Source organism: Natator depressus, chromosome 14, assembly GCF_965152275.1.
Source record: "Natator depressus isolate rNatDep1 chromosome 14, rNatDep2.hap1, whole genome shotgun sequence".
Lineage (NCBI taxonomy): Eukaryota > Metazoa > Chordata > Testudines > Cheloniidae > Natator > Natator depressus.
In genome coordinates this window covers 3,813,243-3,840,282 of record NC_134247.1, presented here as the reverse complement: position 1 = coordinate 3,840,282, position 27,040 = coordinate 3,813,243, and the positions used below count along the sequence as shown (strand labels likewise).

Genomic DNA, 27,040 nt, shown 5'->3' with positions numbered 1-27,040 from the left:
GTTGCCCAGGATCGTGCAGGCTGGTTTGTTATTGAAGGGATGTTTAATGGCTCATGCCACTGATTTATTTTGGGGGGTGAGGGGATGTCGCAGCTGAAGCGTTTGCTCTAGCAAATTAAAAACCAGAACGCCGCAAGGTCCATGTGACGCTTTCAACACAAGCCACGGTAAGCAGCAGCTCAATAGATTTGGGATCGCAGAGCCTTGGCACAGCCCCTTTGATTAACACACTGTATAACGACTAATTAATTCTACAGGGGGACGTGTACGAGAATCGTTATTGTGTGATCAGGACATGGCAAGAGAGCATTAAAACACACTTAGCAAGATTTACCAGCTCCCCACATGCAGAGAGCCGTGGCCAGCCCCAGCAGAGAGGCCTCACTCAATATGTTTTTAACCATCCCCCCGGTATTTAATCAGCTCATGTTAACGACATTATTGAATCTCAATTAGCTCCTGATTGGAGAAAGCTGCATTTTGACACATGAGGCCAGAGCCATCCTTGGCGGCTCCTGCCAAAGAGTCCTTTTGCTGTGGTCAGGGGAATTCCAGTAACTCCGGCGGCCTTGTAAATTGCCAGCTCAATTGGTCCGGCTAGAACAATACGCTGTTTAATAATTTATGCACATGCATTAATCTGCTGGCTTCCTACGGCGCGCAAGGGGCGGAGAGCCCAGCCACGTCGGGCCGGAGAGAGGCACAAACAACAAGACGGCTATTCATGTTTCAGTATCTAAGAGGGACAGAGCCAAGGTCAGGGCAGGAGGCTGGGAACACGTCCTACTTTCCTCCGCCGCTGGGGTGAGTGCCTTTCTGGACTGCTGATCCAAACTCACGAATAGACACTGGATCTGTAACCCCAGCTCTTCCACGGACACCTCCCCTCCCCATTAACCAATCAACACGCACAACTTGGCTACCCTACAATAACACACGCAGCCCCGCCCTCCAGAGCAACCCTACGATAACATACCAACCTGGGTAGGCCAGGGCTCACGAGAAAACTGAAAATCAAAAAAGCATCTCTTTCCAAATATAACCGGGAAACACCCCCCTAGGGCTTCCCATGATATTGGCCTTTTCAGTGTTTTTTAAACTTTGTTCCTCTTCTCCAGAAACAAATAAATCAATGGGGACACTGCGCTCATGGACCCTCCTGCCAGCAATGGGGCTAGAACTCAGAGCCCCCTGCTCCAGAAGCATGCACCCCAGCTATGTGAATTAAAGAAAAGTCTCCCCTACAGCAGAGTGGCACGGGGCCTGTCACACGCAGTAGAGCAGTCCCGATTGCCCCCAGTACAGGGCACTGGTACATACATACACGCTGCACTGAGCAGACCCTTCAAATGAAGCGACACCCAGAAAGGGCAGGAGCAGCAGCATCCCACAGGGCGGGGGTGGGGACTTACCACTGTGAGTGGGGGGCGCCGGAGGGAGAAGTGACTGCAAACCCACTGCTTCTCCAATCCGCCCCCAGTCCCTGGCCAGGCAGTGGCCACCTGGCTCACTGGAATGTGGGTCCCCACAGGCAGGGCAAAGCCTGACGGACAGGGCACGGCACGGGTCCCCCATCCTTCCCACTCCTCCTTCCCACTCTGGTTTAAATGTAAAGTTCACTGAACCCTCAAGAACCTTGCAGGGTTTGGGATATGTCTGATTTTTAACTGGCTGCATTTCCCTCACCCCTGCGGTCAATTCTGATCAGACAGCCAAACCCTGAGCTCTTCGCTCAGCTCAGATCCCCACAGCCGGTGGCCATTTACTTGTGAGGCGCGAGGAAGGAGCCCAGAAACCAAACTGGGATTGTGCTCTCTGGTTTTAGCAGCCGATTCTTGCTCTCGCTTGCGTCAGCTTCGCACTGGTCCAAAACCACTGACTCGGGCAGAGCCGCTCCAGAGGGAAACCGGTGGGAGCGAGAGCAGAACCAGGCCCGTTTTCTTCCCAGCTTCCTCCGAAAAGGTATTACAAGAGCCAAAACGACAATCCTGTGCCAGAAAGAGAACCCGCGGGTATCTGGCCCGAGCGAGGCGGTGTGGGGGCTGTGGCATAGCAAAGGAAACCCAAACCAGAGCCTTGTGGGGAATTAGTCATGCAAAAATGTTTTGGGGGGTGAGCGATGTGTCTGACGAAGCTAATATGCAAGCCAAGGAGCTAATTAAATTTTCCTAGTCTCCACGCTTCTGGCAGAGGGCTTCTGGGCTCTTGGGAAGACGTGGGAAATCCTCTGGGTGGGCGCTGGAGTCCTGCACCAGATGTGGAGGGGAGAAGGGATGGAAGCAGAATGAGAATTTATTTAATAGAGGGAGAGGGGCGTGTGTGTGAGAGTCCGTCCGTCCTTCCGTCTGTCCATATTCTAATATATGCGCGATGTAATTTCAGAAGGGAGCAGGACTCAATGCAAACCCTAATACGACAATCTCATGTGATAAATTACCAGCCCTAACCAATCTGCATGTTAAATTTCTTGCACGAGAAATAAATATCCTCAATCCGCCAGAGAAGCTCTTTCCTTCGGAGGGTTTCATTGAAGACATCGCACGGCCTGATTTGCATGTTATGATTCCGTGTATGAAAAGATCTCAGACTCCGGAGAACCCACAGGAGAGCCACACACTGGAGAGAGAAACCGCGGAAAAATTTCTTAGCCCCGAGCCATAGGAGTGTGTGCGCACGGGGCTGGGGTAGAGAGAGTGCAGCACACAGTAGGCAAAATCTTTCCAACTTCTCGGCCTCCAAACTCTCCGGAGACGCTGCGTTAAGCTGCCTTCTCCTTAAGGAAGGACGAAACCCTCCTCTGAGCAGTTTAGCTTTTCCCTGAGAGCCTCCCCAGGATTTTTCCAGACACAGGCACCAGGCAGGTAAAAGGGGAGGGTGGGAGCTGATCTGCAGAGACTGGTGCACAGACACAAGCTAACCAGCACAGCGATCTTCTGTATCCTTGCAGCACCCTGCAGGCCGGGCTGTCGGAGCCACAAGGAGCTAGTGAGCCCAGCACGCTTCACGGGGGAAGCTCGCCAGCTCTGCGCCAGGCTGATGCAACCCCAGGGCTGCGCGAGGAGGAAGGGCCCCCTGACCCGCATCCTTCCCCCTCGCCCCTCTCGGCACCTCCACAAGTCGCCCCCCTTTGCGTGCCAGGCCCTGACTCAGGCAGGGAAGAAGAGGGGGGTTACTATGGAAACGCGGTGCAAAGCCGGGAGACAGGTTCTTTTCTTTAAAAAGAAAAAAGTGAACTTATTAGTCTTAAATGCCATAATGACTGAAAGGCAGCGCAGGAGCCCTCGCTGGGCTAATCAGCCTTCGTGCCCCCGCTCCTTCCTCCTCCGCTGCCGGGAGTAGGACCCCAGCACTTCGCAGGGCCACCCCTGCTCTTTTCAATCGGTTTGAGGGCTCGGTGTATGCGGGGGGAGGGACTCCAGGGCAGTTGCACCCATGATGGGCTGCCCGCGACAGCACCCAGATCCGGTGCAAGGTGGGCAACGAAAGCAACGGAGCAGACGCCAGGCTGGGGGGCATGGCGCTTGCTTTGGGAATTAGTGACGCCTCGTTTGGCAAGAGCAACTGGAGCCTGGGCTGTCCCCATGCCAGGGCAAGGAGCCCCCAGCGCTGCAGCCAGCTGGCCAAGGGCTTTCCGGGAACCACCATCCGCTGGCTCCTTTCGCGGAGCCTCGGCAGACAGGCTGCCTCTTCCTCAGATGCTCCCTGCTCTTGGCGAGGGAGGAATCTGTCTTGCCGGGGGGGCGGCATGGATGGGGTGTAGGCAGGGGCGGATGTAGCCTCCAGGTTCAAAGGGTGCACTGTTCTAAACTCTTCTGGGGTCACGGACCTCCCTCCCCATGGGCATGGGGGGGTCAGAGAGGGCCTGGGCCTGTTGGGTCACTGCCCTCCCCAGGGGGATGGGGAGACTCTGCCCTGCATGTGGCCAAGGGCTGCTCTCCTGTCCGGGAGAGAGAGAGAGGAGACTGCTGGAGTGGTTAAATGGGAGACAGAGACAGGACACCTGGGTTCCTGGGCCAGCCCTGCCACTGCCTCACTCTGCGAAGCTGGGCAAAGCTGTTCCCCTCTCTGTGTTCCACAGAGAGCCTTGGGCCAAAGCTAGCCCAGAGGGCGGGTGCAAAGGATAACAAGATGCCAACCCAAATCCAGAACTCCCATCTCGCATCCAGGCATTTCCCACTGGGCAGGCAGCTGGCACCTTGGACACCCCAGTTTCACGGGGGCAGGCTGCCAGCTCTTTGGGGCAGGGATTGGCTTACTGGCCTGTGTTTGTACTGCACCTAGCGCAACAGTGTCCTGGCTCGGTCTCGGGGTGATACGGTGACACAGACAATAACCAGTGTCTCGGGTGACCATCAACTCCTAGGCTATCAGCCAACTCCTAACGCGCTGGCCTGCATTTCTGCTGACCCAGCCGGGCCGCCCGGGGCAAACGCCTGGATGGAGAGAGAGGATCGAGCAACAGAGCGACCAAGCCAGGAGTCAGCCGGTACTTCTCTTCTCCAGCTGTACCCAGGCCTGCTACCGGGCGACAATACCCCAAACTGCTTCCTTCCTGGGCAGGTGCCAGGACGGAAGGATCAAGGCACAGAGATTACTCAGCTGGCTTGGTACCGGGCTGCCCTTGTGCCGCTTTAAACTACTACAAATCAAACTGGGCACTAGTTCATAGCCCTGGCAATGGAACCGATCAGATAGTGAATAGCTATCAATGGCCAGCGCTCACCCCACCCTGTCGCTGTCTGCCGGCTCCCAGGTGCTCCTCTGGAGTCTGCTGTCAACACCTGTTGTGTCTCGTCTGAAACTCAGTGCTTCAGGGTAGAGACCTTGACTGGTGTTAGGCTTGTATCGGGCCCAGAGTAACAGGTCCCTGGGCCCAGCTCCTCAATGGAATTTTGGTGCCTAACTCCCCTTGAAATCAAGGTGCCTAAATACCTTTGGGGTCTGGGTCCTGCACTCTTAGCGTACCGCAATACAAATAAATAATCATGTTGTGCATTTCGAAAGCACCTTCCACCCAGCGGCACCAATTTGCTTAACGAGTGCATTAAGCCCCACACCCTCCCACTGGAACCCCTTAACAAGAGGGGAAACTGAGGGCGCAGAGGAAAGCCAGGGACTTGCAGAGCCAGGATTAGAACCCAGGAGTCCCCTGTACTAAGCATTATAACAGCAGACTCTACAATCCAATTACCTTTCTCCCGATGTACCTGAAGGGAAAACACTCTCTCCAGCCGCAGCAAAATTCACTGTTAATTGTGAAATAACTTCACTGGTAAAGCAATTGATCCGAGCAGAAACCCCGGCTAGTGAAGAGAACCACTAAAGATGATAAACAATTTTGACCCACGTAATTACTTTTTTCCACCCTGAAACTGGTATTTGCTGAACAACCGTGAGTGATTTTCCTGTTACGAGGGCTGCACAGTGCAGTAATTGTGCCATTAGGAGCGAGCTATTGGCAGGGCTGGCTGAGCTCGGCTCTGGAGAAAGGGGAAAGAAAGCCGCAGCATTGGGTTTCAGGTCACATTTCAGCATCACTGCTAAGCCCCAAAGCATCCTAGTGGGAGTGACCGGCTGGCAGCCGTATGGTGCATGCTGCTTGACTTACAGTCCCTGGCGCTGTACATAGCCGGAGCACGCTGAACGGACCAGGTAGAGCATATTGCTACGCAGGCTAGCTCTGCCCAGGCGGGCTGCCTGATCAGTCCGATGCTGAAAGTAACAGCCACACAGCTACACGGCTCTGGCTTGTCGCTAGGCTCCTGGCAAACCAAAGGGTGCAGCCACCCAGGGGATGTTGGAAAGAAGCCGCCGGCCTGGTTTGGTGCTTGATTTTGTAACCTGTAATGACGTGGCGGTGGGTTGCCCCTCCATTCGCCACTCCCACCTGATGTGTAGCAGAGACCCAGGCAGCTCCACATCCTTCGCCCCGGTGCTGGGAAGAGTTGCCCAAGCAAACCCACTGCAATGACCCAGCCATGCCGGGGCCCAGGGCAGTGAAGGAGAAGATGGGTTTCCTGGGGGCGCACACGGGGGGCCTGCCTTGTTCCTTTTGCACCAGGGCTCGCAGCACAGACGGATGGCGGGTGCGAGCTCTGCCAAGCCTAAACCGGCAGCAAAGAACGAAACTGCCGGAGCACTGGGGAGCGAGACGCTCTGCAAGGCCAGCTGGGCCCAGCGGCAGCTCCACGGCGCCGATCCGCTCGCCCGCTGGAGAGATGCCCATGGCCGCACCGCGGCGCAACCCTCCCGAGGGTCAGAGAAAGGCGGGAGCCCTTGGCATAAAGGGATCTCCCAGCCCTGCCCCTGCATCCAGGCCAGCCCTACCGTCCCCAAGGACAAGTCCATTTCTAAACTCGTTAGCGACTAATTACTACCGCCCCTCTGGCTGGCACCGTGCCACCTACATCTCTATTAACCTTCCATTTAGGCCCATCACAACTAATTCTGGCGCTTCTGCTTCCTCATCAGCAGCCCCCCACTTCCAGACAAGAGGCCCAGACCCTCGTCTCAATGGCATCCGTCTCCACGGAGACTCAGGCGGCACCAAGTTGCCGAGGGCCGGCTGGGCCCGAGCGGCTGGAGAAGAGGGTTAGAGTCAGGCAGTGATTTGCTTCATTAGCTGCAGATCAGCGGGTTGACTTGTTTACCTTTCCCCGCAGCACGTGGTTGTTTTCTCTCACAAGCCTCTGGCTGGAAGCTGGATTGGGGAATCTGGAGCCTTCTCAAAAAACGGCCACCTTTGCACCCAAGAGACAACTATGACCGTCACACTTATATGAAACCTTTCAGCCAATGATCTCAAAGCACTTCAGCAATATGGGCCCTGCTTGTGTATTACAGATGGAGAAACTGAGGCCCAGAGCTAGACGGTGACTCTCCCGTGGTCACCCAATGAGTCAGAGGCAGACCCGGAAATAGAACCCAGAAGTCCTGACTACCAGTCCTTTAATTACTAAACTACGCTTCTTCCCAGAGCCAGCAAGCAGACCCCCAGCGCCCCACTGCTCTAACCACTAGCCCCCACTGTCCAGCCCAGTGGTGGGAATAGAACCCAGGAGTCCGGACTCCAGGTCTCCTATGCTAATCAGGAGGCCAGGCTGCCTGTAGTAAACCCAACCCACCCACTCTCGGCACCGGGACACGACAGTGGTGGATGCTGCAGGGTGCACTTAGGGCGGCCTTGTCTCCGTGACCTCAGCACCCCCTTTGCAGTCTCTCCTCCCCAGACTGTGCACGCCACCCCTCCACCCCCACCCTGTTCTTACTCGAGTTCCCACAATCCAATTTAATGGTTGACATTTTGCATTATTCCCGCAGCAATGGGGAGCACGTTTTGCTCTTGGCCTGAGAGTGCTTCAGCTAATCTGGGCCCCTCTTCGGGCTCCCCATTCCTCGTCGCCAATGGGAGATCTAACGTAACTCTCATCAAGACATGAACTGTGCCACCCGCCGGGCTTAATGAATCCTGTTTTCACCGACACCTCTGGCCTGGAAACGGAGGGGTTTCCACACGCTGGCCAGTCCAGCCTGTCCCTTGGAGCACTGAGAGCCTTGATGTCATGTAGGGCCAAATCCAGCCATGGGGTAAAGGAGGCATCAAATTCAGTGGCCTGGCACTTGCTTACACTAGGCCTGCAAGCCCCATGTGCTGAGACACGGGAGAGCAGCTCCCCTGGCTCAGAACAACGGATGACCAGCTGGCGGGGGTCAGGAAGGGTCCTCTCCCCTGGGCACGCTGACCCACCAGTCGAAGGTGGCATTGGTACGACTGACCACGTGCATCACAGGCAGGGGCAGCAGCATGGTCCAGCAGAAAGGGCAGAGGAGACCTGGCTCCTAAGTCCAGGCTCTGTCGCTGACTTGGGACTCGTCGTTGGGTCCCCGGGCCTCCGTTTCTGCCGTGGTTAACTGAGGAGAGGGAATCCTGTGGGGAGCTGCAGAGGTACGGCTAGTTATTAGAACGATGACGATGGTTTTCACTTTGCATCGGGTGCTTATTTGCCAATGTGTCCAGGTCACCAAGGGGCAAGACCGTTGGCGTGACATCCTCAGCCCAGCCCTGCTCTCCTGACATCTAAAACCTGGGAATCCCGGGCACAGCCCTGTGAAATGCAGAGAACGTCCCCATCACTCCAAGGGCTCGTGGGCCGATGCAGCCAGGGAGAGAAAGACGGGGCCGTAACTGAAGGGGTTAATCCCCACTGACCCTCTTGGGAGTTGGACCCTGGCAGCCAGAGAGTCCTTGGAGAAGTGGCTACGTCAGCTGCCCTGCCTTTCCACGCCAGACAAGTGACTGGCTGCCGTTTGGCAAAGTGGAAAGGTTTCCTTCCTCCAGCAGCTCAGAGGCACTCTCTCTCCGGTGTCCAGCTGGTGCAAGCAGGCTGAGTAACTTGAACAAGGCCCTGGAGAAGGTCTAATCTTTATTGTTTGTCCCTTTCCTTTCCCTCCCTCCCACCCTGGCATCACATCTCCCCATCCCTCCCCCAGCCACAGGCTGGGCAAAAACCCATTTTCATTTCTGTACCTTTCAATGGATAACAGTGACGTTTATTCTTAAGCAGGTTTTTTTAAAAAATTTTATCAATGTAAATTTTCACAGTTGTGGGAAATTATGGGGTGGGGATGTCAGACAATGGGGGAGCCGGGCAATTATTTAATGACAGTAGACTTGAGATTCAAAAAGTTAAAGATCTCTAACAGTGGTTTTCAACCTGGGGTCCACAGACTATGTCTAACATTCCCCAAAAGGGTCTGCACCCTTCATTGGAAATTTTTTTAGGGGTTCACAAATGAGAAAAGGTTGAAAACCACTGCTCTGTAACCCTGAAAACACAGCCTGTCATCATCCCGTGTCAGAACACACAAAGGAAATAGCCTTAAATCCAACTCAAACGAGTTCTCAAGCAGCATTTGCCTTACTTTGCCTAGCTGTAAATTTCACTTCTCCTTGATGGACCTATTGGTTTGTGGTGAAACGGATGTTTCCTGATATCCCACTAACTCTTCCAAGCCTCCCTAGCCACGTGACCCTTTCCCATGGGGAAAGGCCTCGATTCCCCCTCCCCATGCCACTAACAAAGATAGGACGACGCCAGCTTGGTTCTCAGCGGAGGCAGCCCGTATCGAAATGCCCCGCAGCACCGACGCTGGCCAGCGGGGCGGCGCTGCGGGCGAGGGGGCAGCGAGTGGCTCTGCGTCCCGGTTTTGCACAGTGCGGCTGTTGCGGGACTTTCCAAGAAGACGGGAAGAGCCCCCTTGACATACTGCCCCACACCATAACACGTTAACCAGGAGCCTGTTTTCTGTCTTCTCCTTTAAGAGCTGCAATGGCTGGCTCCTTTCCAGGCTGATCCGTGTGCATGCCACAATCCCAGCCCCAGCACCTGTCACATGAATAAATAAACCCACCTTGGAAACGCCACCACAGCAGCTGCCAGATAAGCTGTCGGGTCGGCCTCCACCTCAGCGCTTCTCTCGCTGCCCTGGTTCATCGGCTCCCCATATTGCTCACCACACCGATCCCCGGCCCCCCGCAGGGACCCAGAGGTCTACCCCGCCCGCAGCTCCGCCGGCTTTTCTGTTGCCTCCCGGATGTTTCAGCATCGAAGGAGAGTTTATAGAAACGCACAGGTGGCAGAGCAGCAAACCCAGCCTGATTCTAGCTCCCAGCTCTAGCCCTCTGTCTGGGAGTCCACACCCCGGTCGGGACACTCATCTCGCTCCCCACTCCAACAGTGCCCTCAAGTCCCCATCTTGGTGCCTCCCCCAACCGGTCAGTCCCCTGAGTCGGCTGTGCTAAGCCTCTTGGTGGGTTTGCCCCAGCTGCCCGCGGGGTGTGTGTGTGTATGTGTGTGTGTCTGTCTGTCTCCTGGGCCTGCGGGTTGTCAGAAGCCCGAATGGGAGCATTTGCACCCACAGATCCCTAGCTCCCTCGAACTGGCAGCTGTGTTCCCGTGACTGGCTGCAGTGTAGGGGGCTCTCAAGAACCCTGGGCTCTGCTGCCCTGGACAGGCCCCCCCCACACACTCCATGGGGCTGCTGCGGGCATCACGGTGGTGCCTCCCTCCCAATTCAGGGTGCAAGAGCTGGGGTGGGCGGGTCTGTTCTCACAGCAGGGGGCAGGGAAGGCTGAGGCATGTGACGGGCTGCGTGTGAAACACCCACACGTTGTGCTGGTTCTTCCTCACCCACCCGGCCCCCACTCCACTGGGCAGCACCAGCTTCACTCTCGCCCTCTCACAGGCAATTTGTTCTATGCTTGTTGGCTTAGTGAGTGACACCCCCCTCCCCTGCCCTACCCCAGAGAGTCACTGCAAGCCAAGTCTGGAGGGTCTTACGCTCGCTGCAGGATTGTGGCTAAGGCACTGGGCCAGTATTTGGGAGCTCTGGGTTCAATAGCCAGCTGCCTCTGTGACTGCAGGCAAGACCCTTTGCAGCTCTGTGCCTCAGTTTCCCTATCTATAACATGGGGAAAATGACACTTGCCCAGCTCCAGGGGCTTATGTAAAGACAAATTCATTAATGATGGTGCGGTGCCCAGATGCGATGGTGATGGGAGCTGCAGAGACATTGTTCACTCAGGCAAATGCCCCAAGAGGTTAGCTGGAGTGCAGAGCCCAGGAATGGGCCCTGGGTGCAGTGCGACGGGGTGTGACTCTGTCTTTCCCAGAGCTCGCTGCCTGTCTGGGCACAGCAGGGAGGGGTAATTTGACTCTTAGTTTGGCATTTTTCCTTGCAACCCCAGAATTTCAACTGGAAAAATAAACCTCAAAGCAGAAGCCCATCCCAGCCTCCCTGCGCATGGTGCCTCCTCAGTCTGCCTGCGGAGTGCTCCCACGGACACGCCAGGGAGCTCAGCAAACCTTCCCGCATGCCGGGTCCCGCTTTCAGCCTTGCAAGGAAAGCGAACGGCTCCAGACAGCTCCAGAAGTCAGATCCCACCCAGTGCAGCGAGGGCAGAGACTGGCATTCCTGAGCCTTCTGCTCCCACCCCCTCGACTAACACAAAACAAAGTTACTTCCCTTCATAGCAGGCCGTGGGCCCAGCGGCCAACAATGGGGCCCTCAAGGCGACCCTGAGGGAGGGGATTTCACACGGGGGCCCATTGTCTGCATTTCCAGGGTCCTGGACCACTTAGGAGTTGCTACGGCAACGAGAAGCTTTTGGATTTGATTACTTGAAATGGGGAACGGCTCATCTAGGGCTGAATTACTGATTAAAATAGAGAGGATGACACACACGGAGGAGAGGGGGAGAGGCGCCCGGCTTGATTTAAAGGTGAGCCTCGAGCGGCTGTGACTCCAGGCCAGTGGCTTTTCTTTCTGATTCCTCCCACCCGCCACGCGAGCCGGGGAGCTGGGAATAAAGCTGACGATGGGCCCCGGGGTCAGCGGGAGGGGCTATCATCGCCAGGCTGGAGGGGGTGGCGTTGCCAATCGCGGCGAAAGCTATCGATAATGGTCAAAGCACGGGACAACGTGAAGATGGCGAGTGCCGGCTAAGTACACAGCGCTGCAATATTAGCATGCGGCGCTTTTCATCTTCAAAGCGCTCCGCCCGGCGTTAATGGATTAACAGAGCGGGGTGAACGCTGCACACAGATCTCACCGACCCAAATCAGTACCCAGCCCCCTGCCTCCGTTTGCTGTAGCCACCCGGGCAGGGGCTGTCTTTGGGTTACACGTGCGTCCGGCGCCTGGGGAAGCCACCAGGCGGATGCCCTGGCCCGCGTGCTCTCCTGCCGGAGGCCCCAGTCCCTTTTCTCCCAGGCCTCAGCTCTGGATCTTCCAAATCAAACAGTGTGACATAAATTCAACAGGTCAATCCGATCCTCTCCCCTGACCAGGGGTCTTCTGCTGGAGCTGGCTCCTCGCCAGAATTACCCCACACTGGTTGCCTGCCTGCCTGTCAAAGGCCTCACTGCTTCCTTCTCCTTCCTAGCCTGCTCCCTTCTCCTTCCTAGCCTGCTCCCTGCAGGATCACTCTTTGCAGGCCACCTGTCTGAGCCGGCCAGAAACCCGGTCCCAGCGGCTCATGCAGGATCTACCGACTTGCCGCAGTTCTGCTGGGCTCCTGCTGGCTTTTATGAGGACCAGGTGATCTTCAAGTTATCACCGGGTCCTTGGCCTCCCAGTCTCAGTGGGCGGCAGCTGATCAGTCCCAGGTGGGGTCAGCCTGGGACAGCCTAGCACAGTGAGGACCCCATCCCTACCTGCGGCTTCCAGGTGCTACTGCACTATAATATTTCAACATCCAGTGGGTTTCCCCATGCCCCCCTGGTCCCGCACTCGCTCCCTGGGAACGTCTTGGCCAGGGGGCGGTGCTGGTCCGGGGCAGAGGGAGTCCACAGCCAAACTGTTCCTGGGAAACGGGTTTTAAACCCTCCTGGGAAAGCAGGGACCTCAGCAGCCCCGGTTCCTGCCCCTTCCCCCTTGACAAATATGCAGGCCTCTCCAGACCGTGCCCTGGGTGTGCTGCATGCCAGCAGCGTCGCCTTGGCCTCTGCCCGCCACGCAGTCCGCATGCCGCTCTGCCTGAGCACTCCCTCCCGACGCCGGCCTGCTCAAATCCGCTTCCTCAGATGCGGCAAGGCAGCCCTTGGCATGCTCAGCAGCGTGCGCCGACCCAGGGGCACCACAGGCACGGCTCCTTCCCTCCCACCCAGATGGACCAGAACCAGGGGCCGGGCCTGAGGAACCTCGTCATTTGCCTAAAATGCGGCCGATACCAGCTGCTCTCATCTCCTGCAGAGGGGCAGCCAGCTGAGACTACAAGTCCCAGCATGCAACACTCCCCCTTAATCCCCTGTGCTGGGCCAAGATGGAGCACTGAATGCTGGGACCTGTAGTCTCCCCAGGCCGCACTCCACGGTCAAGGGGACGGCAGCCACAGATCGCATTGGCATGGCATTGGCATGGGCTGCACCGTGGCCATCTCGTCCCTGTCAATCCTGAGTCCCTGCTCAGCCACCTCCCAAAAGCCCCTGCCACAGTGTTCATGGGGCAGCCTGCAGGGCAACAGGTGGGCAGACTGCCCCCAACGGGCACAAGCCAGAGACTAGACCGTAGCGTCTGGGAGAAGGGGGTGAATCCGGGAATTAACTGTCAATTCCCACAGGCCTCTTGGACACCCATGGCCAGCGCAGGGCAGTTGCCCACGCCCCAGGAAAACCATCGCTGGCACCTGCCACCCTCGCTGCCCAGCGGGGCCCTTAGCAAGGGATAGGAGTTTGGAGAACAAAGGGGGACACGTCTCCTGCCACTCTTCACTTTTTCCTCAGCCCTGGCCCCTTAGCCGCTCTCCAGTGCCTTGGACGTGGGGGCTGGTGCATCCCGGCACATCCTGGGGGCCCTGCCTGCTCCTCGCTCGCTGATCAACCTATGGGGGCGGACGGCTGGCGACACTGTTAGCGATTTCCTGCCCTCGGGTGGATTGGGCCCAGGGATGTGGGGAGAGGGCAATGTCACTTCATCTTGGCTCCGAGCTTGTCCCTGCATCCCACCTCCCCAGCAAGCACCCCCTCTGCGTGCCCAGACCCCGGGAGAACTCGTCTGCTTTACAGGACACTTGTGTGCCCGCACCTGGGGTCTTGGGACGCCCCGGCCAGCTCCCCTCGCTCCACCCCACAACAGCCTGAGCAGAAGAAACAGTCGAGACGCGCAAGCCTCCCCAGCGCCATTGCTGAGGAAAGGTCCCGGCAGTTCCCCATCGGGCCAGGGCAGGGCGGGCGCGGGGGCTCGCTCACCTGTATTCCAGAGAGAACTTGGTCAGCTCCTTGTTGTTGTGAAGCCACTTGAACTCCAGGGGCCAGCTGCCCTCGGCCATGCAGGTCAGGACCAAGCGGTTCCCTTCCAGGTGGACCTGGCTCCGGACTGGCTCCGTTTTGAAATACGGCGAAACATCATCTAGAAAGAGAGGCAAAGGGGGCAAAATGAAACCCACTGGATCCCCAGAGCACCCCACAGGGCCCCCGTCCCCTCTCACGGTGCATACACCTCCCCATGGTACCCACGGCATTGCAGGCACCGGACACCAGGCCGAACGGCAACTGGTAGGAGTCACCCCGCTCCCAAGGCCAGCCTCAGCCCCGTCAGGTGGGCACACGTCAGCCCAGCTGCCTCCCTGAGCCACTGGCAGGTGCCTCCGTTGACTCCAGCAGAGCCGCCCTGCGGGGAGGTGGGGGCTGCACTGCTGGGCATTGGGCCCTGGGCTGGCTTGAGACTGAGGCCTCCTCTTTGCTTGTTCGGCCTGGACGGTCAGAGCCCCATGGTCCTGGGCAGGAGGACGCAAGGATGACCCGGGGGGACTGAAGCCCTGGGAGGTGAAGAGCCTTGCCCGGGGCACACCGGCACTCAGTGGCAGAGAGGAAGTTGATCTCTTGACTCCCAGCCCAGTGCTGTACCCCAAGGCCACTTTCCCTCTCCCAGGGCTGCCAGGCACAGGGGCAGCACTTCTCCAGCAACCCCTTGCGCTGTCCCGGGGCCCCATGACACACCTTGGCCAGTCTCAGTCCTGCTTTATAGCTGGGGAAACCAAGGGCAGGTGGCCCGGTTCAGGGACAGAGCTGGGACGAGAACCCAGGAGTCCTGTTCAAACCGTCAGAGCCATCTCCCTCCCTCAACGGGGGTAAATCCCCGGGACCTGGACTCTCAATCCCATGCCCTAACCCACCTCCCAGCCCCCTGCTCTAACCTCCCTTGTCACCACGCTAACCAGCCCAGCCCACTGTTGCCAGAACAGGGGGCAGCTCGTTATGCCGGAGCTGGGAGGGGGGCAGGACTGGGAGAGGTGGGGGTTGGGTTTCCACAGAGAAAACCCCCTCAACGGAGCTGCTGGGGGTCTACCCCAATGTCCCTCCACTGGCTGACAGTGCCGCGGTCTGGCCGGGCTGATGGCTGAGAGACAGAGCCAATTCTCTCCTCTGCATACGCGGGATGGAGCTGTCAGGACTCCTACCAAAAAAAGCCAGTGCAGCCCCCGAGACCCGCCCGGGCTGGGCCTCACTGAGGCAATTTCGGCCCCAGCCTCGCTCTCTGGAAGCACCCCCCTCGCCAACCTGACCCCTCCTGCGCAGCAGGGTAGAGGCCCTGGCACATGTCTGGGTGGGGGAGGAGGTTTGGAAAGGGGCCGGGGTGGGCGGGTGCGAAAGGCACGGGGGATGGAGAAGGAGCAAGAGAGAGGGGAGGAGTAAGGGGACTTTGAAGGGCTTGTTCTTTCCAGCCACCTGGTGCTTAAAAGAGCCCTGCCAAGGCTGAGATGAGACCTGAGGACGTCTTTGCCCCGGGAAAGATTTCTCCTGCGCTGACAGTGGAGGCTTCCATGCTGCGGCCAGGGAGATAATGAGGCTTTGGTGCCAGGGGATCTCACAGCCCTTTGCAAACCTCCTCCCCACCCCGCCAGGCCGGGCAGGAGCTGTACCCCTGTTTCCCAGCACAGGGGAACCCCGAGGACATCACCCACAGTCACACAAGGCGGGTATGGAACCCAGACATCCCAGGCCCCCAGACACATGCTCGGGCTGTGAAACCAAGAGCTCTCTATCCTAGGCAATGTCGGGGGCACACGCCAATAGACCGTGTCCCGTGAACATCTCCCTGGCCACTAGCCATCACCCTGACACCACTACCCCTCGCATTCGGCACCTCGCCTTCCACTGGCCATCAACCAGACACCACTACCCCTCGCATTCGGCACCCCACCTTCCACTGGCCATCAACCAGACACCACTACCCCTCGCATTCGGCACCTCGCCTTCCACTGGCCATCAACCAGACACCACTACCCCTCGCATTCGGCACCCCGCCTTCCACTGGCCATCAACCAGACACCACTACCCCTCGCATTCGGCACCCCGCCTTCCACTGGCCATCAATCAGACACCACTACCCCTCACATTTGGCACCTCACCTTCCACTGGCCATCAACCAGACACCACTACCCCTCGCATTCGGCACCTCGCCTTCCACTGGTCATCAAGCAGACACCACTACCCCTCGCATTCGGCACCTCGCCTTCCACTGGCCATCAATGAGACACCACTACCCCTCGCATTCGGCATCCCGCCTTCCACTGGCCATCGCCCTGACACCACTACCCCTCGCATTCGGCACTTCGCCTTCCACTGGCCATCAATGAGACACCACTACCCCTCGCATTCGGCACCTCGCCTTCCACTGGCCATCAACCAGACACCACTACCCCTCGCATTCGGCACCCCACCTTCCACTGGCCATCAACCAGACACCACTACCCCTCGCATTCGGCACCTCGCCTTCCACTGGCCATCAATGAGACACCACTACCCCTCGCATTCGGCATCCCGCCTTCCACTGGCCATCGCCCTGACACCACTACCCCTCGCATTCGGCACTTCGCCTTCCACTGGCCATCGCCCTGACACCACTACCCCTCGCATTCGGCACCTCGCCTTCCACTGGCCATCAACCAGACACCACTACCCCTCGCATTCGGCACCCCACCTTCCACTGGCCATCAACCAGACACCACTACCCCTCGCATTCGGCACCTCGCCTTCCACTGGCCATCAACCAGACACCACTACCCCTCGCATTCGGCACCCCACCTTCCACTGGCCATCAACCAGACACCACTACCCCTCGCATTCGGCACCTCGCCTTCCACTGGCCATCAATGAGACACCACTACCCCTCGCATTCGGCACCCCGCCTTCCACTGGCCATCAACCAGACACCACTACCCCTCGCATTCGGCACCCCACCTTCCACTGGCCATCGCCCTGACACCACTACCCCTCGCATTCGGCACCTCGCCTTCCACTGGCCATCAACCAGACACCACTACCCCTCGCATTCGGCACCCCGCCTTCCACTGGCCATCAACCAGACACCACTACCCCTCGCATTCGGCACCCCGCCTTCCACTGGCCATCAATCAGACACCACTACCCCTCACATTTGGCACCTCACCTTCCACTGGCCATCAACCAGACACCACTACCCCTCGCATTCGGCACCTCGCCTTCCACTGGCCATCAAGCAGACACCACTACCCCTCGCATTCGGCACCTCGCCTTCCACTGGCCATCAATGAGACACCACTACCCCTCGCATTCGGCACCTCGCCTTCCACTGGCCATCGCCCTGACACCACTACCCCTCGCATTCGGCACCTCGCCTTCCACTGGCCATCAATGAGACACCACTACCCCTCGCATTCGGCACCCCGCCTTCCACTGGCCATCAACCAGACACCACTACCCCTCGCATTCGGCACCCCGCCTTCCACTGGCCATCAACCAGACACCACTACCCCTCACATTTGGCGCTTCCCCATCCTCTGGCTGTCTGCCGGACACCCCCCGCCTCGCATTTGGCACCTCCTCTCCCATTGGCCTTCGCCCATGTGATGCCGGCAGACCAAGCGCCAGCTCATGCCAAGGTCCTCACGTGTCAACTGGACACTGACAGGTCTGGCCCTGGAATCCGCCGGGCCCGCTGGCAGGTTAATATTGATCAAACCAGTATTAGAATGCGAAGGAAGCGTTCAGACGCTGTTAAATGCCTGTGAGCGTCTGCCTGAATTAACCTCACTGGCAGCGTCTGTGCTCCGTACTGCAGTGTAATGTTTGAGCAGGCGTAGCATGAGCCTCTGTGACCGGCTGAATGACTCTGCAGGGGAGGGACATTCATTAGGGAGAGGCGTTGCTCTTCGAGGGAAATTGTTCCGCCCCTCCCGAAAGAGGAGTCCCATCAATGCCAGACGGGCTCGGCTCTGGGTCCATCTGACAAGTGGAAACTCCCCACCTCTGGATTGGGGAGTAGCCAACGAAAGGACCAAAGACTCTTATCGTTGCTCTCCTCCCTGGGAAGATGAGTCTTGCCAGTGGACTCCTCGCAGCACATGGAAGGCGGGGTAAAAAACCCAGACCAAAGGAACTGAGGATCTTTGTGGTGCTTGGACTCAGGGGGGGGGCGAGGGAGGGGAGGTGTTTCTAGGCATGGCTGAGGTAGCCCTAAAGGACAAATCAAGCTTGCTTCTCTGGCAGGGTTCTGGTGTCTCCTGGAACGCAGGACACCGTGAGGGCCTTTAGAGCAGTGGTTCTCAACCAGGATTATGCATAGCCCTGGGGGTACGCAGCGGCCTTCCAGGGCACGCAACAACTCATCTAGCTATTTGCCTCGTTTGACAACAGGCTACATAAAACGCACTAGCGCAGTCAGTACCAACTAAAATTTCATCCAACGACTTGTTTATACTGCTCTATAGATTGTACGCGGAAATGGAAGGACAGTATTTATATTCCACTGGATTTATTTTATAATTCTATGGTAAAAAGGAGAAGGGAAGTGATTTGTCAGTAACAGTGTGGCGGTGACACTTTTGTGTTTTTATGTCTGATTTTCTAAGCAAGTAGTTTTGAAGTGAGGTGAAACCTGGGGGTACACAAGACTAATCAGACTCCGGAAAGGGGGACGGGAGTCTGGAAAGGTTGAGAGCCGCTGCTCCAGAGGGCTCCCACTCAATTCCTATCCCACCCTATCACTCTCCAGCAGGTCACCCTGTGTAAGCGGCTCTACTGACACAAGCCAATTCGTGCTCCCATTAGCCCGGCCTGAGCCGACACAGCTAGAGGAGAGTGAGCTGGGCACCCTTCCTCCTTTGCATCAGTGAAACCACCGGCCGTGCTGATCCAGCACCATTAAGGACTTCCTGCTTTCAACACACAAACTGCGCCAGTTAGATCTGGGAATAGTGGAAAGAACCTTGGGACACCTAGGAAATCACAGCAGTCATCCCACTGCTGGTGGAAAATCCTGGCATGAGTGGGGACGGAATTTGGATCTTGCCACCTGAACTAACGGAGAATCCCCATTAGTGATTAACAGTACAGGTTCTATGAAACACAACTGAGCAGTTCTGATCCATTCACTAGAGTGCAGCGGTCTCACAGACACAGCTGGATCCATTACAAGATGAACCCCCTACACTCCCGCAGTCACTCTTTAAACTAGAGGTGGCTGGCATGGGCCTACATTAATCTGGTTACCCCGAGAAGCCACCCCCAGTAATCACACAGCTCAGAAACCTCCCTCCACCTCTCCCCTCCAAGCCATTTTTGCAACCATATCGACAGGAGCTTAGTCCGTCTAGGGCTTATTTAAGCTGCTTTGTTTCCTTTATTCCCCGCTCCCTTTGCAGCGGCTCAGATGGTGCTGGACTTTTAACACTGGGGGCTGGGGAGTTGCAGGCTGAGCGAGAGAAGAAGAAACAGTCGCTCCTCTCTGGCTTTATTTGCTAAGGAACCTCTAAATTGAAACACACAGCTCCATTTTCGGTTTAACAAATGGAAGCCCTTATACTGCAAAGGCACAATCATATTCCCCAGCAGCCTTCAAGTGTGCTTTGAATTGCAGTTTTATTTTATTTATTTACGGGGGGGGGAGAGAGAAAATAAACACGGCGCAAAAAACCCACTGCCCTTAGTTCTTGTCATCAGCAGTTTGTTTGATGACAATAGCAGCCCTGGCCCCCCGGGATTGAATGCCCCTTCCCCGCTGGGGGCCCGCTTCACAGCAAACAACAGGGTGGGGGCAGGAGGGGGTGCACACTGAACTAAAAGGCTCTCAGCTTCTTTCATGCGGGGCAGTTCGCTCGCAGGTGGGCATTTGGATTTCCTGGCTTCTCTCGTCCACGGACCAAACTCAGGACTGTCAGCGTAAAGGCGGCAGAATGTCTCCGGTGACCCAAAGGCGTCGGGCTCTCACCCCAGGGCAGGAAAGCCCAGAGGACAGCGGTCACAAGCCCCGCTCCCAGGACAGCAGGGATTCTATGGCCACCCCAGCAAAGACAGGGGAAGCTAATCTGAATACATGCTAGCTGGCCATGGACTGGGTTGAATGCACCCAGGTAACAGGAGATTTATTCCCTAGTCTAGATTTGCCTTCTCTGGCCTTCAAGATTGCCCTGCAGCGTGCAGCTGCCTACCAGGTGCATTGTGATGACTGGAAAGTGCTTTGAAACCCAGGGCCAAAGGGCACCGCCCGGAGTCCCTGGCCCAGATCACTCCAAAGACAGTAAAGCCCCAGCTGCACCAAGGAACAGGCCAATAATGAACGGGATTGGTGTGTTTCGGGGCGCCCTGCATGGCAGTGAGGGGTCTGAGCTCCCTCTCGTGCTCCATCCTCTTGGGGGTTTCAAATTCACCCCTAAACATATCCTCTGCCGCCGGACTGTCTGCCCCCAGAAGGTCCAGTGCTGGCTAATCTTCCTTCGCTTTTATTTTCAAGCTAATCTTTCTTGAAAAAGAAAAGCAAAAGAAGAAAGAAAGAGAAAACGCCTTCATCTTTTCCACCCCCCCCGGCATAAGTCAAGCTCTTTAGCTTAAGCAAAACTGCTAAGTCTTGAGAACTGAGAGGAAAACAATAAATTGATGCCAATCTACAATACAAATGCCCTCTGTCTGCCATCCGGCAGCATTCCTAACAGTGGAGGGGGATCAGAGGCATGCCCCCTTGGCAGAGAGCGCACGGGATAAACACATCTCGGGGGGCATGAAAGGCACTCGCGCCCATTCGGCTGGCTGAAATGCGCCAGCTGGAGCTGGCTGCTCTGACAGGCTGGCTCCCAAACGAAAGGGAAGGAAATAAACATGACAGACACCGTCCCTCACCACCCCTCCCCCACTTTCATTACTGGAGGTGCTATCTAGGAACCGAGTAGCCGTGTCTGGTTTGTGACCTGCTATGGCAATGGCTAGCAGACAGACAGCCTGAGAAGAAACTGCTATGGAAAGTTGGCTCTGCAAACAGGGATGTGACTGACCACAGAACAGGCTGTACAGAATAATAACGAGTAGCAGCGATACCTGGCCCCAACCCAGCCACTTGCACCGGCGCGTCTCAATGCATTTGTCCCACAAGCCCCCTGCCCGTGGAAATCCCATGGCATTCAGTGGGGAAACTAGGCACTGAGGAGTTTGCAGCTGGATCACACCCAAAGGAAAGCAAGCAGCATTAGCCCCATTTCACAGATGGGAAAACCGAGGCATAGAGCAGGGACGTGACTTGCCTAAGGTCACCCAGTGAATTAATGGCATTGCTGGGACTAGAACCCAGGTCCCCTCCATAAGCTAACCTACAAAGTCCCACCACGCTGCAGCCTCACAAGCCCACGTGACAGCTCACCGGGGAGGCTGCGTCCTGGAGAAGTCAGGAGAGCTGGGAAAACTGGTCCTCCATGATAACTTGGCGAGCTGCTTCACTGACATCCTGGGTCTCGCCTCCTGGATGGGACGAGCCAGGGAAGGAACTGACAGCTGCTGGTGTACCCAGAGCTGGTCCCTGGATGAGTGACCTCTCAGGCTGCTCTGCTCCCGGTCCCACCTCACCCTTCAGCCCCTCGGCGGCAGTATTTGGGCCTGGAGCACGTCCTGCATTCACTCCTGGGAAAGGAGATGGTGCCAGAGAGCTGAGACCCTGACGCTCTCCGGCCCTGCCCAGAGCAAGTCTACAAGAGGCAACCCGGTGTGATCTCAGGGGCAGCGCCTGCCACCCCACGGCCCGACGCTATCCGTCAGGAGGGGTCAGGGCCGTGCAGTGGCCGGGCCGACACGGAGCCTCACGCTCTCACCCAAGCAGCTGGGTCACTCCAGCTTGGGCAGTGCACGTGGTCCTGCTCATCCAACACGCACGCTGCCGAAGGGAAGACCCAGCTCCGCCCCACCCGCAGCTAAAAGATCGGCCCCTCCAGTTATCACGGAGTCCCCAGGCGATGCTCTGAACTGCTCCCTACGAAGCCAGGCAGGACTCTGGGGAAGTCTCCTATCTGTGAGCAGCCTGTCTGCAGGGCTAAAAGCTCACACGGCTTCCACCTTCCTGAGTCTGACCTCGCAGCATTCAGCATCCTCTGCCCCTCCGTGCGCTTCCCACAGGCGGGGTCCTGGGGAAGCCAGAGGGTCCTGCCCCCCAACTCCGCAGTCAGACATGACTCTCAGCCAGCCAGTAAAACAGAAGGTTTACTAGATGACAGGAAGATGGTCTAAACCAGAGCTTGTAGGTGCAGAGAAAGCTGACCCTCAGCTGGGTCCATTTTGGGGGGCAGTGAGCCAGACAACCCCGTCTGCACTTCACTCCTCCTCCCCAGCCAGCCCCAAACTGAAACTCTCTCCAGCCCCCCTCCTCTGGGCTTTGTCTCTTTCCCGGGCCAGGAGGTCACCAGATTCCTTTGTTCTCCAACCCTTTAGCTCTCACCTTGCAGGGGGGGAAGGGCCCAGGCCACCAGTGGCCAGGAGACAGAGTGTCGCCATTTATGTACACTGGCCCTTTGCTCTGCAACAATTACACCCCCTTATCCCACCACCTAGAGACTTAAGAAAAGGAGTACTTGTGGCACCTTAGAGACTAACCAATTTATTTGAGCATAAGCTTTCGTGAGCTACAGCTGTGACTCACGAAAGCTCATGCTTGTCACGGAGTGTGGGGGAGTCCAGGCCCTGCACCCCTCTTCCTGGGATTCACTGAGACTCTCAGCCAGCCAGTAAAACCGAAGGTTTATTGGACAACAGGAACACAGTCCAAAACAGAGCTTGTGGGTACACCCAGGACCCCTCAGTGAAGTCCTTCTGGGGGAGCAGGGAGCTTAGACCCCAGCCCTGGGGTTCCCTGTGTTCCTCCACCCAGCCCCAAACTGAAACTAAACCCACCGAGCAGGTTCCCTGCTGCAGCCTCCCTCCACATTCCTGGGCAGAGGTGTTACCTCCCCCTCCCCCTCCTGGCTCAGGTGACAGGCTCTCAGGTCTCCCGTCCCCAGGGCACATTCCCAGGTCAACACTCCCCCCTCCCTGCTGCGTCACATCGTCACATCTCTCCCCCCTTCGAGACTGAACTGAGCGGGGTCACTGTGACCAGTGACCTGGGGAAGTTCGGGGCCCCCTCTCCGGGACAGCGCATCCGCTATCAGGTTGGCACTTCCCTTCACGTGGACCACGTCCATGTCGTAATCCTGCAGGAGCAGGCTCCACCTCAGGAGCTTGGCGTTGGCTCCTTTCATCTGGTGCAGCCAGGTCAGGGGAGAGTGGTCGGTGTAGACGGTGAAGTGTCGCCCGAAGAGATAGGGCTCTAGTTTCTTGAGGGCCCACACCATGGCCAGGCACTCCTTCTCGATGGCCGCGTAGTGTTGCTCCCGGGGTAGCAACTTCTTGCTCAGGTACACGATGGGGTGTCTCTCCCCCTTTTCATCCTCCTGCATTAACACCGCCCCCAGTCCCGTGTCGGAGGCGTCGGTGAACACCACAAAGGGCTTGTCAAAGTCTGGGTTTGCTAGAACTGGGCCACTGACCAGAGCCTCCTTCAGCGCCCGGAAAGCCTCCTGGCACTGCTCGGTCCAGACCACCTTGTCTGGCTTCCCCTTCTTGCATAGCTCAGTGATGGGGGTGGCTATGGCGCTAAAGTGGGGCACAAATCTTCGGTAGTATCCTGCCATCCCAATAAAGGCTTGGACCTGCTTTTTGGTGTGGGGAGCGGGCCAGTCTCTGATCACCTCCACCTTGGCCGGTTCCGGCTTTAGGCGGCCGCTCCCCACCCGATGGCCCAGGTAAGATACTTCAGCCATCCCCACCTTGCACTTCTCCGCTTTGACAGTCAGCCCAGCCCCCTGGAGTCGGTCCAGCACTTGTCTAACCTGGGACACGTGGTCCTCCCAGGTCTGGCTAAAGACACAGATGTCGTCAATATACGCCACGGCAAAACTCTCCATCCCCCTCAGGAGCTGGTCCACCAGGCGCTGGAAGGTGGCCGGCGCTCCCTTGAGGCCGAAAGGCAGGGTCAGAAACTCATAGAGCCCCAGAGGGGTGATAAAGGCCGATTTCAGCCGGGCATCTGCATCCAGCGGCACTTGCCAGTAGCCCTTTGTAAGGTCCATGGTGGTAAGGTACCGAGCTCCTCCCAGCTTGTCTAGGAGCTCGTCCGGCCTGGGCATGGGGTAGGCATCCGATACAGTGATGGCATTGAGCTTCCGATAGTCCACACAGAACCGGACTGACCCATCCTTTTTGGGGACCAGCACCACCGGCGAGGCCCAAGGGCTGGCCGATGGCTGGATCACCCCCAAAGCCAGCATGTCCCGGACCTCTCTTTCCAGGTCCTGAGCAGTTTTCCCTGTGACTCGGAAGGGGGAGCATCTTATCGGCGGGTGCGACCCTGTCTGCACCCGGTGGACAGTCAGATTAGTGCGTCCAGGCTGGTTGGAAAACAGCTGTCGGTACGGATGCAGCACCCCCCTGACCTCAGCTTGCTGGGCAGGGGTGAGCTGATCCGAGAGGGGGATTGTTTCCAGGGGGGAACCAGCTCTGGTCCCAGGGAATAGATCTACTAAAGGGTCATCTCCCTGCTCCTCCCACTGACCACACACAGCTAACACCACATTCCCCCTGGCATAATATGGCTTCATCATATTCACATGGTACACCCGGCGGTGGTGGGCCCGGTTCGACAGCTCCACCACATAGTTTACCTCATTGAGCTGCTTGACGACCTTGAACGGGCCCTCCCAGGCGGCCTGTAGTTTGTTCTTTCTCACAGGGATGAGAACCATCACCTGATCCCCGGTGGCGTAGGCACGGGCCCGCGCCGTGCGGTCATACCAGACCTTCTGCTTCCTCTGGGCTCTGGCCAGATTCTCCCTGGCCAGGCCCATGAGTTCAGCCAGTCTCTCTCGGAAGGTCAGGACATACTCCACCACTGACTCTCCATCGGGAGTGGCCTTCCCCTCCCACTCGTCTCTCATCAGGTCCAGGGGGCCCCTCACCCTCCTTCCATATAACAGTTCGAAAGGCGAAAATCCGGTAGACTCCTGGGGCACCTCCCTGTACGCGAACAGCAGGTGAGGTAAGTACTTGTCCCAATCCTGCGGGTGCTGGTTCATAAAGGTTTTCAGCATCATCTTTAGCGTCCCGTTAAACCTCTCCACCAGCCCATTGGACTGGGGGTGATACGCTGAGGCCCAGTCGTGCCGGACCCCACATTTCTCCCACAAGCACCGGAGCAGGGCCGACATGAAGTTGGAGCCTTGGTCTGTCAAGACTTCCCTGGGGAACCCCACTCGGCTGAAAATGGTCAGGAGCGCATCTGCCACGGTGTCTGCTTCAATGGAAGCTAAGGGCACTGCCTCGGGGTAGCGGGTGGCGAAATCTACCACCACCAGAATGTATTTCTTCCCCGACCGGGTCGTCTTGCTGAGAGGCCCCACGATGTCCATGGCCACCTTCTGGAAAGGCTCCTCTATGATGGGCAAAGGTCTCAACGCCGCTTTCCCCTTGTCCCGGGCCTTCCCCACCCTCTGACAGGGGTCACAGGATCGGCAATACTGCCGGACGGTGGTAAAGACCCCGGGCCAGTAAAAGTTCTGTAGCAACCTCTGCCGGGTGCGCCGGATTCCCTGGTGCCCTGCGAGGGGGATGTCATGGGCCAGGGACAGGAGCTTGCGGCGGTACTTCTGGGGGACCACCAGCTGCCTCCTGATCCCACAGGACTCCCCTTCCCCTGGGGGAGCCCATTCTCGGTACAGGAACCCCTTCTCCCACAGGAACCTCTCCTGGCAGCCTCTCCTCATGGTCCGTCCCTCACTGAGGTCGGCCAGGTCCCTGAGCTTCTGCAAGGAGGGATCTTTCCTCAACTCGGCCTGGAACTCAGCGGCTGGGGAAGGGATGGGGCCCGGTTCCCCCTCCGTGGCCAGGTCTGAGGCCGCAGCCTCTCTGAGCCGTGCCCCTCGGCGCTCCCTCCCCACCCGAGTAGGGTCTCGCGCCTCCAGTGTGGTACCCTCCCCAGGGTCAGGTCGCAGTGCCCCTCGCCGGCTCTGGCTACGGGTCACAACCAGGGCGGTCTGGGGGTCGCTTGGCCAGTCCTCTAGGTCTCCCCCCATCAAAACTTCAGTGGGCAAATGGTGGTGTACCCCCACATCCTTGGGGCCCTCCTTGGTCCCCCATTTCAGGTGTACCCTTGCCACGGGCACCTTAAATGGGGTCCCGCCCACCCCCGTCAGGGTCAGGTAGGTGTTGGGCACCACCCGATCTGGGGCCACCACCTCGGGCCGGGCCAGCGTCACCTCCGCGCCCGTATCCCAGTATCCATTGACCTTCCTCCCATCCACCTCCAGGGGAACAAGGCACTCTCTCCGGAGGGACAGCCCCGCACCCACCCTGTAAACCGAGCACCCTGAGTCCAGAGCCTCCAGCCCTCTGGCGGGGCTGGCTGGGGGTACTCTTCCCTCCTGAGCAGGTGGCAAACTGGTAGCCCCCCTTTCCTGGGTCGCCTGCCCCTCGTCCAGCTGAGTCCCTACCCAGTTAACCCTGGGTAGGTTGGGTCTGCTCAGTTTGTCCCTGAGCCCGGGGCACTGGGCCCGTACGTGGCCTCTCTGGCCACAGTGATAGCAGCTCAGGTCACGTTGGTCCCCTCGAACGGGTCGGAGGGGCCCGACACCAGGCGTTCCCCTTTGGAGGGGGTTCTCCCTATTTCCCCGCTGGGAGGCCCCATGGTGACTCTCTCTCTGCATCGGGGGGGGCCTGTTCTTTTGGGACTCCTCCCGGCTACCCCCTGACCGACTGTTCACAAACTCGTCGGCCAGCTGCCCTGCATGCTGGGGGTTCGCGAGCTTTTTGTCCACCAGCCACAGCCTCAGGTCGGAAGGGCACTGTTCATACAGGTGCTCCAGTACAAACAGGTCAAGCAGGTCCTCTTTAGTTTGGGCCCCCGCTGTCCACTTGCGGGCATATCCCTGCATCCTGTTGACCAGTTGTAGGTAGGTGACCTCAGGCGTTTTACGCTGACTCCGGAACCTTCTCCGGTACATCTCGGGGGTCAGCCCAAACTCACGGAGCAGAGCCTGTTTGAACAGTTCATAGTCCCCTGCCTCTGCCCCTGTCATCCGGCTGTAGACCTCCACGGCTTTGGGGTCCAGTAAGGGGGTGAGGAACTGGAGCCTGTCTGCAGGGTCAACCCTGTGCAGCTCGCAGGCATTCTCAAAGGCCGTCAGGAAGCTATCTATGTCCTCCCCCTCCTTCCG

General features: G+C 57.9%; 1 protein-coding gene across 3 annotated transcripts in view; it reads right to left on the bottom strand.

Annotated features, from left to right (window-relative positions):
- The window catches only part of SDK2 (sidekick cell adhesion molecule 2), a 180,558-nt gene that overhangs the window by 72,480 nt on the left and 81,038 nt on the right, over positions 1–27,040 (bottom strand). For all 3 annotated transcript variants that reach the window (XM_074972196.1, XM_074972197.1, XM_074972198.1), the window contains exon 2: positions 13,749–13,908. In XM_074972196.1, coding sequence (XP_074828297.1) covers positions 13,749–13,908 — 160 coding nt within the window. The remainder of the gene's footprint in view (positions 1–13,748; positions 13,909–27,040) is intronic.